The following is an 18,312-nucleotide window of genomic DNA, read 5'->3' on the forward strand; positions in this document are numbered from 1 at the left end:
GCTAGGCGCTGCAAATGTCTGTAGCTATCCAGAGAGCAACAGAAGGTAGGCCTCCAGTGAATGACAAAAAAACACTAACTGTTGGAGCAGCACCTAGCCTGGGGGCACCACACTGTACAGTGCAACGCCCAGAAGCTAGGCGCTGCACAGTAGAGTGTGACGCCTCCTTGCAAGGCGCCGCACAAACACTTAGTGTTTTTTTGTCATTCAGACTGGGTCATTTTCAGCCACGGTTCAACATTTCGTATAATAAACATTAAGGTTCAAAAAGTGTTCAACAAAGACATCATTTCTTAGAAAGGACCATCACAATAAGTTCAAGTTTAACATAGAGCTACCACCACTCCAAGTTCAACGACATAACAAATTCCACATTACTAAGAGCTACCACCACTCTAAGTTCAACATTATAAATAAAGGATGATGACTAGTGCTTTCCGCGCTTGCTGGCTCCTCCCCCCTCTTGACGCTTATCTTCTTCACCTTCCTAGGAAGAGGAACCCGCTCCGGCTCCGGCTCCGGTTCCTCCACGTAATCTACATCGTCATCCAAATAGTCATCCAAAGCCGCCATCCGCGAGGTGCCGACCGTCCTTTTGCCTCTTTGGCCTCTTTGGGTGAAGTCTTCAGGTGTGTACTTGTTGATTCCCTTCCTAGGCTTCAACTCGTATGCAGACCGAGCCTGGTACGTCCCCACGGTCATATCATCAGCAACCTATGCATCAACAGAAGATATGGAAAGACTATGTGTGAGGATATAGTTAGCAATGCATCAACAAATGGATATACATCGTCATGCCATACCTCTTGGGTGACCACACCCACATCCTCATCCTCCAAAGGTTCACCATGGCCCTGCCCCGAAGCGGGATCTAATGGTGTCGCCGACCTAGACCGTTCTGGTGATACATACTCGGGGTCACGACAACCGAAAAGGTTTGATAGCCGCCTTAACTTTTGGCCCTGGTGCTGCAACATGTACAAGTGATCACTGAGTTCATCATTGGAGCTGAAGGGATCACCGAGTTGCCTTTCCTGACTAATGCGTTGTACTGGTGCTGGGCTACCTCATCAAAAACGGTGGGTTCTTTCAGAATCTCCTCAGCATACGCCGACTTGCATACCTCCACGCGGGTACTTGCAAGAAACCATGTGAGATAGTTGTTGAACGCGATCGGGCAGTGCTCACGAAGCTGGGCTCGTTTTCCAGCCCTTGCTTGCTCCACACTAAAAGCGAACTGCACGACATACTTCCTGTGATGGTTGGCCCAATCCTTGATCTTCCGCTGCTTTTTCCTATCCAACCTGCAAGTTAGAAACAGAATATTAGCATCATCGAAACCGTCGAGAAGCTGATAAGTGCTCAAGGTTAATTATATCTTACGCGTGTAGCAACTTATCTGTGTCCTCCCACTCCGGCGGGTGTGGCTGGAACAAACCAAACTGGCGGAACACCCGATGTGGCAGGTGAAGCTCAACCGCCCAGTTGCATATCAGTGGGCACCGCATATGCCAGAGATCCCTATCCCTAGTGCACATCGGATTCAGCCTGAACTCCATAGGGTTACCAAAACTCTCTACTTTTCCATACAGCTCCCATTCCACCTGCAAAATGGGATTGAATGCAAAATTGATATCGAGTTACGCTACAAGCATGATAATCACTTAGGCAATGTCGGTTCACCTGCTCAGGCATGATCACGTCCAGCTCACTCTTGTACAACTTGTACCTGACCGAGGGATCATCCATCGTCTCATTTAACACATCCCACTTGTAAGCCCAAGTGGGGAGCCGTAGTGGGTCGTCTTTGTCGTCCCAATCCTCGTACTTCACGGTCTTCGATCGTCCAACCGGCAAACGCTCCCCGCTCCATATGGAAAGTGCGAGCTGACAACCACCAATACCTCCAGTGTGCCTACAACAGGCTTCGTCCGACTGCACATAAAAGAGAACATGATCAAATTTGCCGCAAGAGCGCATTGATAATGTATCAATGAAGTGAAAAGGAAACAACTTCATACCTGTCGATACAAGTAAGCCAGTGTCGCCGAACCCCAACTCCATTTGCCATCGAAGACGGTCAACGCCTTCAGCCACATCCATGGAGCATTCTTGCCTGTGCCATCAGCAAACATAGTCCTGGATATCACGTACCACATGTAGACACGAGCATATGTCTTCACCATGTCCTCATTAGCATCCTCAGGGCAAGTACTGAAGTTCGATGATATCCACGTGAAAGTAGCGCCGGCTGCGACTCTTTCCTTCTTCTTGTCTTCTGCTTCTGGTTCCCGAGGCTCCGGAGGAACCATACCAATAAGGGCATGCATCTGCGCGCGCCACCCATCAGAATCAGTGTTCATACATAAAGGATTCCCGTCGATAGGAAGACCGGTGATCATAGCAATATCCTGGAGCGTCACGGTCATCTCCCCGGTCCGAAGATGGAAAGTGTGTGTCTCCGGCCTCCAATGATCAATAAGCGCGGTGAGTGCTGCAGCATTGTTGGGTGGCGTCGACCGGCGGACCAATTGAATGAAAGGGAGAAGTCCTGCCTCCCTTACATATGGTGTGTACCGCTCATCATAGCGCATCCATCCAAGGGTGACCCCGTGAGACCGAAGCTTCAGAGGTGCAAGCTCCTACAAACAAACAAATCATAACATTACATATGGGGCATTTGTGTTTAAAAAATATGAAATTCATAACACCGGCCACTTTCAATATTACCCGCTGCTCCACTGACATAGCGTACGACCGGTGTTGTTTGTCCCAATGATCATCGAGAAGCCAAACCATCCTAACAATTTCAACAAAGCATTCTTGTCAACACGATTATCTTTTCAATTCAAAAAAACTAAAGTAGGCCTACTAGATGCAACCATATCAATCTATGTATCCAACCATATCAAATCAAACAAAACTAATAAACTAGGATTCCACAAATAACTAAGCCTACTTCATACAAATAACTTCATACAAATAACTTTTCCATAAACTAGGCCTACTTCATACAAATAACTTCATACAAATAACTTTTCCATAAACTAAACTAGGGTTCCACAAATCAAACAAACAAGGGTTGTAATACATGCAAAGTTCTAATACATGCAAGATTCAAATCTAATCAAATCAAACAAGGATTCCCCAAATCTTCAAAATATCATATTTTCTATGGATAAAAAGAAGGGGGTCGGAGGAGAGTACCTTCTAGGATCGATTGGTGAAGAAATGCATGGACCAAATCGTCGGATCTGAAGGATTTGGGAGAGGGGATTGAGAGGGGGAGTGGAGAGGGCCGCCGCCCTGTTCTGTTCTGTAACTAGCAATGGGGTGGGTGGGGGAGGAGAGGGCCGGCGCGGCTGGATCTAAGTCACAGTGCAGCGCCCGACGGCTAGGCGCTGCACATTCCATGTGTGGCGCCTAGCTCGGAGGCGCTGCACTGCTAGGTGCGGGCCCAGGGGCTGCCACGGTGGACAGGTGTGCAACGCCCCCGCGCTAGGCGCTGCACAGTAGGGTGTGGCGCCGGCGTGGCGGGCGCTACACAAAAGGGTCAGGGGAGTGAAATAGTTTCGCACCCAGTTCATTCTATGAATTGATTTCGTCCCGAGGTCAAAATTGTCAAATTTGCCTGTGGGGGGTGGGGGCTGGGAGCTGGCCAATCTCTTTCTCTGTTTCTTCTCAACAAAACGAACTTTTTTGTCTGATAGCTAGTCCGACGTGGACGTCGCGAGAGGGCGCATATTGCGCGATGTTAATGGGTTTTATTATGGTAAGCACATCTAAGTGATGGTCGGCACCAAAATATCATTACTAGCATAAACAATGTGCCTTTTCAATTATTCTCGGAGCAACTCCACCGTTGGTACCCATTTCGTCCGCCGCCGTCCGTTTGGGTCTGGGCAGACAAAAGTGGAGGCCCAACGCACCGACCCATTCGTAAAACGCGTCCGTGCGAATCCATTTGCGACAGAAATGCTTCGGCACGGACGCGAAGCGGACGCCCCCAACGCACGCTCGGACTAAAGAAGGCCGACCGTTGTCGCTGACGCGTGGGCCCACGATGGGCGATCGTCATTAATAAAGCTGATCGTGGTAGTTGGGCGACCGTCAGGTGGGGACGCGGCGGACACCGAGAGGCGCGCGAAGCGTCCGCTTCGCGGCCGCGCCGACGCATTTCTGCCACAAATTTGGGCCGCAAATGGATCCGTGCGGACACGAAGTGGACATGTTTTGCGAATGGGTCGGCGCATTGGGCCTCCACTTTTGTCCGTGCCGACCCAAACGGACGGCGGCGGACGAAATGGGTACCTGCGTTGGAGTTGCTCTAAAGTCCGCAAAGGGTAGCACCTTCAAATTTTAAATTGTGAAAAAGTATTTCAAGCTACAGTGGGTGCATGTGTCAAATGTGAAACGCTCTAAGCTAGCAAACGTTATTGCCTAATTAATTAACCAGAAGCTGGCCAATATCGCCGAACTGTAGTGCTTTTGTTTACTACTACTTCCTCCGTTCCCAAATACAAATCTTTTTAGATATTTTAATAAAGGACTACATAGAGAGCAAACTGAGTAAATCTATACTTTAAAATATGTTTATATACATCCACATGTCGCAGTCCATTTGAAACCTCTAAAAAGACTTATATTTAGCAACGGAGGGAGTATATCATTGATGGCACGCGTTGCCGTGCCGTCTCTATAAAATATTTGGGAATAACGTAAATATAACGAGACATTTAAATTGTAAGTTAAAATGACATGAATTTATAAGGCATCATGGCTTGCTTTATTGAACATCATTCCTTCTATTTATCCCTAGAATCATTTTCTTGTTACATTGTCCACTAGTTTAGCCAACAACAAAAATTAAGGGGTTCATAGACACGGTTACAAAAATTGTTATGATCAATATCAAAGCACAACCTAGCTAAACTCTTTGGACAATGGCCAAACTCCGCTCCACCTTTTCCTTGTTGAAGTGATTTGTTAGTCATTTAAGAGTTGAGCACCTTCTTTTGGTGTTTTTCCGGTTTTGATCTCAAAACTAGATGGTTATTAGAGGAACAATTTTTTAACTCCTTTAAGCTCAATATGGTTGCCTTGTGACCATGAGGTCACGGGTTCAAGTCCTGCAAACAGCCTCTTGCAGAAATGTAGGGAAAGGCTGCATACTATAGACCCAAAGTGGTCGGGCCCTTCCTCGGACCCTGCGCAAGCGGGAGCTATGTGCACCGGGCTGCCCTTCTTGCCTTCGTGATGAATGAGGTCACAAGGGATATACAAGGAGATATCCCATGGTGTATGCTCTTTGCGGATGATGTGGTGCTAGTTGACGATCGTCGGACGGGGATAAATAGGAAGTTAGAGTTATGAATACAAACCTTGGAATCGAAAGGGTTTAAGCTTAGTAGAACTAAAACCGAGTACATGATGTGCGATTTCAGTACTACTAGGTGTGAGTAGGAGGAGGTTAGCCTTGATGGGCAGGTGGTGCCTCAGAAGGACACCTTTCGATATTTGGAGTCAATTCTGCAGGAGGATGGGGGTATTGATGAAGATGTCACCCATTGAATCAAAGCCGGATGGATGAAGTGGCGCCAAGCTTCTGGCATTCTGTGACAAGAGAGTGCCACAAAAGCTAAAAGGCATGTTCTACGGGACTGCGGTTTGACCCACAATGTTGTATGGTGCAGAGTATAGGCCGACTAAAAGGCGACATGTTCAACAGTTAGGTGTGAAGGAGATGCATATGTTGAGGTGGATGTGTGGCCACACGAGAAAGGAACGAGTCCGGAATGATGATATACGAGATAGAGTTGAGGTAGCACTTATTGAAGAGAAGCTTGTCCAACATAAGCTCCAGTGCATAGTGTCAAAAGAGGTCGGGGTAGACCGAATTTGACATGGGAGGAGTCCGTTAAGAGGGACCTAAAGAATTGGAGTATCACCAAAGAGCTACATATGGACAAGGGTGCGTGGAAGCTTGCTATCCATATGCCAGAGCCATGAGTTGGTTGCGAGATCTTATGGGTTTCACCTCTAGGCTACCCCAACTTGTTTGGGACTAAAAGCTTTGTTGTTGTTGTTAAGCTCAATATGGTGGCAGTGGTGTATACAGAGAAAACAGAAGTGCGGCATGAATCTATTAGAAGGGTATAGATATGGTAAAATTATGCACAAAGAGCAATAAAGATCTTACATATGGAAAGAGGAGAAATATATTGTACTTCTGGTAAAAGAAAAACTGATGTTGTGTTTTATCAGTAGATAAAACTATATACATGGAAAGTAACTGGTAGAATTGATTGTGCAACAGTAGGGCCTATAATTTGCCAAAGGCCATAGAGAAGTTACCAGGGTTTTTAAGGAGCAAACATCATATTTTATTATGAACCATATGCAAAATGAACATTAGCCATGTTCAAAAAACTTATGGAAATATGAATCACACATACTTCTACGAAGGCACAACAGTGAACAGGTCATATAATAAATATTTTTCTGTGTGCTGCTTTTATGAACAGTGGGCAAACAGGTAGGAATGTCCCTTTGAAACGAGATGGCAAAACAATGCAGGTTTAGATAATCATCGTATAAATATTACTATCTTAGGACTTAATTAGGAATATGACGTATATATGGTCTAGTACATAGATATTTTTTAAGATGTATACACAGCTGGAGTTGTACATATTTAAGGATAGCTTCCTTGAACTTTGGATCTACTGAAGCCATCAGTTTATTTGCAGATATATTTTCAAGCTGATAGTTGGACAGTGAGCATTACATATGATATATATTTTAAATGGGAAAATATGCTAGTAATGGTAATTATTTAGCATGGCGCAGATAATATTTTATCTTCATAGGGTAGGGGCCAGTCAAGTATAGTAATTGTTCTCTCCGGTCAGTATGAGACCAAGAAACAAATATACAATCGGTACATATCAGAACTATTAAGAGTAGAAAAGACAAAAGCTAGGAATGTGTAGTATTTCTGTTCCATCAGTAGGAAAGAAACTAAATGAGAACAGAATAGTGCTCTTCTCTTATCAGACAAATGGAGATCATGACTGATTAATTATAGATCATGAATCATACAGCATACAATGGTCATATACAGATGCACACTGCAACACATTTCAATTACAGGAAACTCACAGCAAAGGTTATTATGAGTTAGTGCAGAATTCAAGTAGCACCACCTTTGCACACTAAAGTTTGGAGTATAAGCTTACGTGAATGCATTACTGTAGCATGTGTTTATGCCTGGAAAGTGCTTGTTATTACATGTACACAAACATAATAGCAGCCTTATCAAGTGATAAATTCTAATCAACGTATTATTTAGTAAGACTGAAAAGTGAATTAAGAATAATAAGTGAAATTTACTCAAGTGCTTAGAAACCATCTTGCAGAAACTGAAGAATTGGGCTCAAGCTCTAGAAATATACCAGGGAGTTGCATGCAGGTTGGTGACTTCACTTCTGAAGCGATCATGTGGTGATGTCCGAACTATTAACTGCTCAATAAGTTACTCTTTTAAGACGGAGTTAGTCACAGCACACATAAATAAAAGTTAGTCACATCAATGCCATGCTAAATCTCAACCAAAGGGCAAAGCAAACCTTCAAAGTCTCTAGGTTTCCCATCAAGTTTAGGCTCTCCTTCCTCAAAAAATGAGACCTCCAAAGAATATCAAATGACACTGTCAAATCAAACATCTAGCCAGTGTGGTAGAATGTGTCGCAATGCATACATGACACCATGATAAATAAATTATAAACTCAACGGATCTATTTAAAGGTCTCTTAACCACCTGTGACTTGTTAGTACTGTAGCATCATAGCAAGCCAATTCTAAACAGGCCCAGCTTTTCAGGTCTCAAATAACTTAAGGCAATTAGGTGATCACAACGAACTGATTTGTTTTGAAGTTCAGTTAACATCTTGATGGAAACACCATGATATAAATAGACAATGTTTGGATTATATTTGCATGAAGAGATGAGGTAAAACAGTCCCACGTCTGAACTAATTACCTGACAGCAGCCGTTACGGATTTGTCAAGTGAAGAACTCCCCACAAACAAAAATATGAGCACCAACCTCGAAGATTTGCTCGAATCAGTCAGTTGACCAAAAAAAGGATTTCACCACCTATAAGAGCTGAGATTTGAATAACATTAGAACACAAAATCGTTGGATGGAAGGGGGGATTGTAGGCTTAAAAAAATGATGATAGAGGGCAACATATCCGAGAAATGTAGCTACTCGAATTTCTGCTGCCAGAGTAAAAAGACTCAAGAGAATTAAGCGACGAAGCATACATATACAGGTGCATGAACTCAAGCAGCAGCAGGTTGGGAAAACAGTAACATATATACCTTCATTAATCCCCTCCGGTGAGTGGCACACATCAGCTTCTTCCAGGAACTAACAATTCATCAATTCCTTGGACCTAGGGGGATGAGCTTCAGTCCACTGTTTCATCAATTCAGTCGACTGTTTCATCAATTCCCTGCAAAGATCAAGTGTCGCCGCATGCATCAATGAGATCTGACCCCCTAGCCCGCGTGGCCTTGCTCCGCCACAGATCATTGGTGGCGCACGTTGCCACGCCCGACTATTTGGAATTTTATTAAATATAGAATACATGGCTCATGGACCTTAATTAAATTTGCATCTATGACCTACATATTTGTTAGTAATAGAAGAGATATGAAATCTAATTGATTTGCAAGGAATTATAGGGATAGTATGGCAGGACATGGTTTTTTCTTCGCTCTAATGGGCTTTAGTTGGTGTGAGGTTGGTGTGTGTGAGGACATTCGACAGATGAAAGGGTAGATAACTAAAATATTATGAGGAAAGTATGCTTCATATTTGGGACTGTAGATTATACATGATGGTTCAAAAATTACTGGAGGCATTGTTCCTAGCAGTAGAAGATAGTGCGGAAAATAATGGGACAACTTAGATGGGCCAACTATTAAAATTCATGGGTAGGGAATTTTCAGGTTCGGTTACTTTTCCTACATAGAAAGTGTTCTCGTTATGAGTAAAAGTTTATTGAACATTGCTTTTATTTATGCCACATAATACAGATTCATCTAGTAAATTTGTGTAATGGGGCAACTTAGATTATATAGTATGCTTTGTAATATCAACTTCCACATAGGCGACTATAAGATGGTATGGATCATTTGACATTATGCTGATTTCTTGTGCAGACAATAAGATTCCTAGAAGACGGCAGTAGAGCTTCCATCACACAAACACAATAAGATAAATCTACGAAGTATGTTAATTCTTTGGGCATACCTTTCATATGACAATATCAACTTGTAAGGAGCTAACCAAGGAAATCCTACAGGCATCAGCAGCTGGAGATGACTCTTCGTGATGTAGGTTTCCATCCATGGGTGGCACTGTACATTGAGTAACTTCAGTAAACATGCTGCAAAGTAGCAAATGATGTAATATTCTAAGATACGTGGGCAAAAGCTACATGTTCACGAGTGAATGCATGCAGGTAGTTTCATCAAATTTGCCACAAGTCGTGATTTCCTAAACACTCACAATATAGTTAGGGGGTCATAGCCCATATAGGTCTTGCACATACGTTGGTTCACAACAGAACAGGTTTGGACAACATGAGTTCGCGGCACCAAGTCCATGTCCCTAAATCAAACGATTCAAACCAACTTAGCCCAAAAGCTACATGAATTGCAACAACAGAAATTGATTGAATTGTAACCATTATTGATCAATAGAAACTGGCACTTCTCACGGCCTGGCCCTGACCGATACTACTAGGAAGCTTGCAATTGGAGATGGAACCTGCTGCATCCCATCTCCTGAGGCAAGAAGAGATTATATAATTCCTGATGATGCTATGCCAGGAGACTCCGGTTGGTCTGTTTTCGTCTCAAACGAGGTGCAGCAACAAAGAGAGGCACAGGACGTACGCCTGACCACCTTGTTTGAAACAAACACAGACCAACCAGAGACTCCAGGGCGCGGAGGGAGAGGAATAGGGAGTCGCCGCGACTGCTGTAGGTCACGGTGGACGACATGGGGGCCGGTGGGTTTGGACGGGATCGGCGGCGTTGATCCGGCGGTCTGGAAGTGGGGCATCTACGCAGCGGTAGGGGATCTTGGGCGCACGGATTTGCAGTGGGAGGGGAGAAGACGACGGCGAGCGGGGAGTCGGGGAGCATGGCGGCGGTGGCGGTGGCGGTGGCAGTGGCTGATGGATAAGTCTGTGTACTAGGGTGGTTGTGGGGCTGCAGCACATGGTGCTTGTGGCAGTTAGGATAGAGTTCCTCATCATAAAGGACTGGCAATTAGGATAGCATCTTAGACTGATATCTTAGCAGCATCTCAGCATATGCTTGGCTGGCTAGCAGCCTATAAGTATATATCCCCAACCCCTTAGGTTGGCATGACATTGTGTGAGAAATAAACCAACGAAAATTGTCCCAATTCTCCTAGTGTCATCCACAACTATCAATGCTCAGGTTCAAAGGTCTAACAAGTGGTATCAGAGCCTCGTTATCTTGTACCCTGAGCATTTCCTGTGAGCAGCCTAAGTCGGTAGCAGCAGCTGCTCCGTCTGCCTCTGGTTATCTTCCTTCCTCCGGACTGTCGAGCAACAGTTCGTCTTCAACAGCCTCCTCTTCACGCAACAGCCCCCTTGCAGCGAGCCATGTCTGCAGGTCGCTCTCAGCACACGGCTACCTCGAGCATACGGCGCCGGCAGGAGGCCGAGCGCGCCGTGGCAGAGGAGCGTGAGCGAGCAGCTGTAGCAACAGCTGCTGCGGCAGCAAGGGTGTCGAGGCTGGCTGCAGCGGAGCTGGCAGCGGCCAGAGCGGAGGTAGAAGCAGCCAGGGCGGAGGTAGAAGCAGCAGCAGCAGACGCATCACGTGAGGCTACGCCGGATGCCAAGGTACTCCGCGGCGGCTCCGGCAGCTCCAACAGCTCCGCGCCTGCGGACGACGGCGCTGACGCAGACCGCGCCAAAGTGGCGCAAGAGCGGACGACGCAGTGGGCAGCCGAGCACGCCCGCGCTCCAGGTGGAGGTGCGCACCGCGACGGCGGCTGCAACGACCAGGACCGCGGCCTCTACGAGGTTCGGACTGTGGTCAGGGATGTTGGTCCCAGTGCTGGGTGGCCTAACCTCACTAAAACCAACTACGTCGAGTGGTCCGGGATCATGAAGATCAGGCTCCAGGTGCGGCGCATGTGGGAGGCAGTCCAGGACAGCAACGTCGACCATCAAGAGGACCGACGGGCGCTGGACGCCCTCATCGCCGCAGTCCCGCCCGAGATGCAGTTCTCGCTTTCCAGCAAGCGGACTGCCAAGGAAGCTTGGGACGCCATCGCCGCGGCACGCATCGGCAGCGACCGTGCTCGCAAGTCCACTCTGCAGGCACTTCGTAAGGGGTGGGAGAGCCTGGGTTTCAAGCCAGGTGAGGACGTTGATGACTTTGCTCTCCGTCTCAACACTCTGCTGCATAAGTTGGTGAAGTTTGGCGATGCCACCTACACCGAGGAGAGAGCTGTCGAGAAGCTTTTTCGGTGCATCCCCGAGAAGTACAAGCAGATGGCTCGGTCGATCGAGTCTTTGCTGGACCTCTCCACGATGACAATCGAGGAGGCGATAGGTCGCCTCAAGGTCGTCGACACTGACGAGCCACAGCCTTCCTCAGGGCCCATCACCACCGGCGTGAAGCTGCTCCTAACTCGGGAGCCGTGGGATGCCACCCTTGGTGACAGGAAGAAGGGGGAGCCTTCTTCCACGGCGGGCGGCCGCAAGCTTGGCAAGCAGCGTAAGACGCGAAGAGACTCCCCGGGCAGGGCACAAGGACGTGCCGAAGGTGACGCCTGGGGAGGCGCCAAGGACGGCGCCGCTGGCAAGCCCAAGCCGGCACAAGACAACAGTTGCCACAACTGTGGCCGGTTTGGCCATTGGGCCAATGAGTGTCGGCAACCACGACAAGGCCAGGCTCACGTCGCACAGGCGAAGGAGGAGGAGACGGCTCTATTCATGGCGCATGCAAGCATCGAGCTATCTTCAGCGACACCGGTCGCAAAAGCTCTCATCCACCTCGACGAGCCAAAAGCACACGCTCTTCTCGGCGATGGCTCCGGGAAGGACAAGACTACGGGGTGGTGCCTCGACACCGGCGCCACCCACCACATGACCGGTCGAAGGGAATTCTTCGCCGAGCTCGACTCCGATGCGCGAGGCTCCGTCAAGTTTGGGGATGCCTGCGCTGTGGAAATTAAGGGCGTCGGCTCCGTCATCTTCACCACCAAGACGGGAGAGCACCGGCTGCTCACCGGTGTCTACTACATCCCCGCGCTAAGGAACTCCATCATCAGCTTGGGACAGCTGGATGAGAACGGCTCACGCGTGCTGATTGAGCATGGGGTCCTACGCATCTGGGATCGCCAGGGTCGCCTTCTCGCCAAGGTACCGAGAGGTGAAAATCGACTTTACGTCCTTGATGTGCAGGTGGCACAACCGGTCTGTCTCGCTGTCCGTCCGGACGACGAGGCGTGGCAATGGCATGAGCGCTTTGGGCACCTTCATTTTGAGGCCCTGAAGCGTCTAAGTGCCAAGGAGATGGTACGAGGCCTGCCATGCCTCGACCATGTGGAGCAGTTCTGCGACATCTGCGTACTGACGAAGCAGAGACGACTCCCCTTTCCCCAACAGGCGAGTTTTCGGGCCAAGGAGAAGCTGGAGCTCGTGCACGGAGACTTGTGCGGCCCGGTGACGCCAGCCACACGAGGAGGTCGACGCTACTTCCTGCTGCTCGTCGACGATCTCTCTCGCTACATGTGGGCGATGATTCTCGGCAGCAAGGGAGAAGCGACGGACGCCATCAGGCGCGCGCAGGTTGGTGTGGAGGCGGAGAGCGGCCGCAAATTGCGCGTGTTGCGCACTGACAACGGTGGCTGAATTCGCGCCGTACTGCGCCGATGAGGGCATCCAGCGCCACTACTCCGCACCGTACAGCCCGCAGCAAAACGGAGTCGTCGAGCGGCGCAACCAGACGGTAGTGGGGATGGCTCGGGCTCTCCTCAAGCAGAGAGGGATGCCGGCTGTTTTCTGGGAAGAGGCGGTGCTGACGACCGTCTACATCCTCAACCGCTCGCCTACTAAGGCACTCGACAGCAGGACACCGTACGAGGCCTGGCATGGGCGGAAGCCGGCGGTCTCCCATTTGTGGGTCTTTGGCTGTTTTGCGTTCGTTAAGGAGCTCGGCCACATCGGCAAGCTCGATGACAGGAGCACTCCGGGAGTCTTCATCGGCTACGCGGAGGGCTCAAAGGCGTACCGCATCCTCGACCCAAAGACACAGCGTGTGCGCACGGCGCGAGACGTCGTGTTCAACGAAGGGCGAGGGTGGCAATGGGACAAGACGGTGGACGACGGCTCGACGCTGACGTATGACGACTTCATTGTCGAGTACGCCCACTTCAAGGAAGTCGGGGGAGCAAGCAGCTCCTCTTCGCCGGGCACGTCTACCCCGGTCCCCAAAACTACATCGACTCCGGTGCCTGCTACGCCGACGGCACCACAACTGGCGACGCCGCATACTCCAGCCCCGGCAGTCACCACTCCGGGTTCGTCTTCATCAGCACCAGCTCACGCAGAGCACAACCCGATGAAGTTCGCTTCCCCGCTCACTCACGACGAGGAGCGTGTCGACGCGTATTATGGAGGCGAACAGCTGCGGTATCGCACGATGGATGATCTACTCGGCGACCAGCCGGTGCCGGGACTGATGCCACGTGACCTGGAGGCGCAACTACAACTCGCGTGTGAGGACGGCGAACCACGGTCCTTTGCAGAGGCCGAGAGAGATGCCGCATGGCGCGCCGCGATGCAGTTGGAGATGGATGTGGTCGAGCAAAACCGCACCTGGGAGCTCGCTGACCTCCCTCGTGGTCACCACGCAATCACCCTTAAGTGGGTGTTCAAGCTGAAGAGGGATGGAGCCGGCGCCATCATCAAGCACAAGGCTCGCCTGGTGGCCCGAGGCTTCTTGCAGCAGGAAGGAGTCGACTTCGACGACGCCTTCGCTCCCGTGGCATGGATGGAGTCCGTGCGACTTCTCCTTGCGCTGGCTGCCCAGGAGGGTTGGCGTGTCCATCACATGGATGTCAAGTCGGCATTCCTCAACGGCGACTTGAAGGAGGAAGTCTACGTGCATCAGCCACAGGGATTTGCGATTCCCGGCCAGGAGGGCAAGGTACTCCGACTGCGCAAGGCACCTAGGGCGTGGAACGCCAAGCTGGACTCCACGCTAAAGAAGATGGGCTTCGAGCAAAGCCCGCATGAGGCTGCCGTCTACCGATGGGGCAGTGGAGGAAATGCCCTGCTGGTGGGCGTCTATGTTGACGACTTGGTGATCACCGGCACCAAAGATGCAGAGGTGGCGGCGTTCAAGGAAAACATGAAGGCCACCTTCCAGATGAGTGATCTGGGCTCCTCTCCTTCTATCTAGGGATTGAGGTGCACCAGGTGTTGGGGAACGTAGTAATTTCAAAAAAATTCCTACGCACACGCAAGATCATGGTGATGCATAGCAACGAGAGGGGAGAGTGTTTTCCACGTACCCTCGTAGACCGAAAGCGGAAGCGTTAGCACAACGCGGTTGATGTAGTCGTACGTCTTCACGATCCGACCGATCAAGTACCGAACGCACGGCACCTCCGAGTTCAGCACACGTTCAGCCCGATGACGTCCCTCGAACTCCGATCCAGCCGAGTGTTGAGGGAGAGTTTCGTCAGCACGACGGCGTGGTGACGATGATGATGTTCTACCGACGCAGGGCTTCGCCTAAGCACTGCTACATATTATCGAGGTGGACTATGGTGGAGGGGGGCACCGCACACGGCTAAAAGATCAAATCAATTGTTGTGTCTTTGGGGTGCACCCCTGCCCCCGTATATAAAGGAGCAAGGGGGGGGGGAGGTGCGGCCGGCCAGGAGGAGGCGCGCCAGGAGGAGTCCTACTCCCACCGGGAGTAGGACTCCCTCACTTCCTTGTTGGATTAGGAAAAGGGGGAAAAGAGGAGGGAGAGAGGAAGGAAAGGGGGGGCGCCGCCCCCCTCTCCTTGTCCTATTCGGACTAGAGGGGGAGGGGCGCGCGGCCCTGCCCTAGCCGCCTCTCCTCTTCTCCACTAAGGCCCACTATGGCCCATTAAGCCCCCGGGGGGGTCCGGTAACCCCTCGGTACTCCGGTAAAATCCCGATTTCACCCGGAACATTTCCGATATCCAAATATAGGCTTCCAATATATCAATCTTCAGGTCTCGACCATTTCGAGACTCCTCGTCATGTCCGTGATCACATCGGGGACTCCGAACAATCTTCGGTAAATCAAAACTCATAAACTCATAATATAACCATCATTGAAACTTTAAGCGTGCGGACCCTACGGGTTCGAGAACTATGTAGACATGACCGAGACACGTCTCCGGTCAATAACCAATAGCGGAACCTGGATGCTCATATTGGCTCCCACATATTCTACAAAGATCTTTATCGGTCAGACCGCATAACAACATACATTGTTCCCTTTGTCATCTGTCTGTTACTTGCCCGAGATTCGATCGTCGGTATCTCAATACCTAGTTCAATCTCGTTACCGGCAAGTCTCTTTACTCGTTCTGTAATACATCATCCCGCAACTAACTCATTAGTTGCAATGCTTGCAAGGCTTAAGTGATGTGCATTACCGAGTGGGCCCAGAGATACCTCTCCGACAATCGGAGTGACAAATCCTAATCTCGAAATACGCCAACCCAACAAGTACCTTTGGAGACACCTGTAGATCACCTTTATAATCACCTAGTTACGTTGTGACGTTTGGTAGCACACAAAGTGTTCCTCCGGTAAACGGGAGTTGCATAATCTCATAGTCATAGGAACATGTATAAGTCATGAAGAAAGCAATAGCAACATACTAAACGATCGAGTGCTAAGCTAACGGAATGGGTCAAGTTAATCACATCATTCTCCTAATGATGTGATCCCGTTAATCAAATGACAACCCATGTCTATGGCTAGGAAACATAACCATCTTTGATCAACGAGCTAGTCAAGTAGAGGCATACTAGTGACACTCTGTATGTCTATGTATTCACACAAGTATTATGTTTCCGGTTAATACAATTCTAGCATGAATAATAAACATTTACCATGATATAAGGAAATAAACAATAACTTTATTATTGCCTCTAGGGCATATTTCCTTCAATCTCCCACTTGCACTAGAGTCAATAATCTAGATTACACAGTAATGATTCTAACACCCATGGAGCCTTTGTGCTGATCATGTTTTGCTCGTGGAAGAGGCTTAGTCAACGGGTCTGCAACATTTAGATCCGTATGTATCTTGCAAATTTCTATGTCTCCCATCTAGACTAAATCCCGGATGGAATTGAAGCGTCTCTTGATGTGCTTGGTTCTCTTGTGAAATCTGGATTCCTTCGCCAAGGCAATTGCATCAGTATTGTCACAAAAGATTTTCATTGGACCCGATGCACTAGGTATGACACCTAGATCAGATATGAACTCCTTCATCCAGACTCCTTCATTTGTTGCTTCCGAAGCAGCTATGTACCCCGCTTCACACGTAGATCCCGCCACGACGCTTTGTTTAGAACTGCACCAACTGACAGCTCCACCGTTCAATGTAAACACGTATCCGGTTTGCGATTTAGAATCATCCGGATCAATGTCAAAGCTTGCATCAACGTAACCATTTACGACTAGCTCTTTGTCACCTCCATAAACGAGAAACATATCCTTAGTCCTTTTCAGGTATTTCAGGATGTTCTTGACCGCTGTCCAGTGATCCACTCCTGGATTACTTTGGTACCTCCCTGCCAAACTTATAGCAAGGCACACATCAGGTCTGGTACACAACATTACATGCATGATAGAGCCTATGGTTGAAGCCTAGGGAACATCTTTCATCTTCTCTCTATCTTCTACAGTGGTCAGGCATTGAGTCTTACTCAACTTCACACCTTGTAACACAGGCAAGAACCCTTTCTTTGCTTGATCCATCTTGAACTTCTTCAAAACTTTGTCAAGGTATGTGCTTTGTGAAAGTCCAATTAAGCGTCTTGATCTATCTCTATAGATCTTGATACCCAATATATAAGCAGCTTCACCGAGGTCTTTCATTGAAAAACTCTTATTCAAGTATCCCTTTATGCTATCCAGAAATTCTATATCATTTCCAATCAGCAATATGTCATCCACATATAATATCAGAAATGCTACAGAGCTCCCACTCACTTTCTTGTAAATACAGGCTTCTCCAAAAGTCTGTACAAAACCAAATGCTTTGATCACACTATCAAAGCGTTTATTCCAACTCCGAGAGGCTTGTACCAGTCCATAATGGATCGCTGGAGCTTGCACACTTTGTTAGCTCCCTTTGGATCGACAAAACCTTCTGGTTGCATCATATACAACTCTTCTTCCAGAAATCCATTCAGGAATGCAGTTTTGACATCCATTTGCCAAATTTCATAATCATAAAATGCGGCAATTGCTAACATGATTCGGACAGACTTAAGCATCGCTACGGGTGAGAAAGTCTCATCGTAGTCAATCCCTTGAACTTGTCGAAAACCTTTTGCAACAAGTCGAGCTTTATAGACAGTAACATTACTGTCAGCGTCAGTCTTCTTCTTGAAGATCCATTTATTCTCAATGGCTTGCCGATCATCGGGCAAGTCAACCAAAGTCCACACTTTGTTCTCATACATGGATCCCATCTCAGATTTCATGGCCTCAAGCCATTTTGCGGAATCTGGGCTCACCATCGCTTCTTCATAGTTCGTAGGTTCGTCATGGTCTAGTAACATAACCTCCAGAACAGGATTACCGTACCACTCTGGTGCGGATCTTACTCTGGTTGACCTACGAGGTTCAGTAACAACTTGATCCGAAGTTCCATGATCATCATCATTAACTTCCTCACTAATTGGTATAGACGTCACATGAACCGGTTTCTGTGATGAACTACTTTCCAATAAGGGAGCAGGTACGGTTACCTCATCAAGTTCTACCTTCCTCCCACTCACTTCTTTCGAGAGAAACTCCTTCTCTAGAAAGGATCCATTCTTAGCAACGAATGTCTTGCCTTCGGATCTGTGATAGAAGGAGTACCCAACAGTCTCCTTTGGGTATCCTATGAAGACACATTTCTCCGATTTGGGTTCGAGCTTATCAGGTTGAAGCTTTTTCACATAAGCATCGCAACCCCAAACTTT

At 48.3% G+C, this 18,312-nt stretch overlaps 1 protein-coding gene and 2 long non-coding RNA genes across 3 annotated transcripts; 1 reads left to right on the plus strand and 2 right to left on the minus strand.

Annotated features, from left to right (window-relative positions):
• Nucleotides 1-240: 240 nt before the first annotated feature.
• LOC123493856 (uncharacterized) lies at nucleotides 241-1,582 on the minus strand. Its single transcript, XR_012183609.1, has 3 exons — nucleotides 1,384-1,582; nucleotides 804-1,304; nucleotides 241-714 (listed from the first exon to the last, which is right to left on the minus strand). It is a non-coding gene; the product is annotated as an uncharacterized lncRNA (long non-coding RNA).
• Nucleotides 1,583-6,979: 5,397 nt separating this feature from the next.
• On the minus strand, nucleotides 6,980-10,303 carry LOC120964365 (uncharacterized). Its single transcript, XR_005756342.3, has 4 exons — nucleotides 9,581-10,303; nucleotides 9,323-9,429; nucleotides 8,386-8,519; nucleotides 6,980-8,167 (listed from the first exon to the last, which is right to left on the minus strand). It is a non-coding gene; the product is annotated as an uncharacterized lncRNA (long non-coding RNA).
• A 406-nt stretch (nucleotides 10,304-10,709) lies between these two features.
• LOC141022589 (uncharacterized) lies at nucleotides 10,710-12,971 on the plus strand. Its single transcript, XM_073498852.1, has one exon. It carries the CDS (start codon nucleotides 10,710-10,712, stop codon nucleotides 12,969-12,971), a length of 2,262 nt encoding a protein of 753 aa, XP_073354953.1.
• Nucleotides 12,972-18,312: the final 5,341 nt, after the last annotated feature.

The sequence above is a fragment of the Aegilops tauschii genome, chromosome 5 (genome assembly GCF_002575655.3).
Source record: "Aegilops tauschii subsp. strangulata cultivar AL8/78 chromosome 5, Aet v6.0, whole genome shotgun sequence".
Lineage (NCBI taxonomy): Eukaryota > Viridiplantae > Streptophyta > Magnoliopsida > Poales > Poaceae > Aegilops > Aegilops tauschii.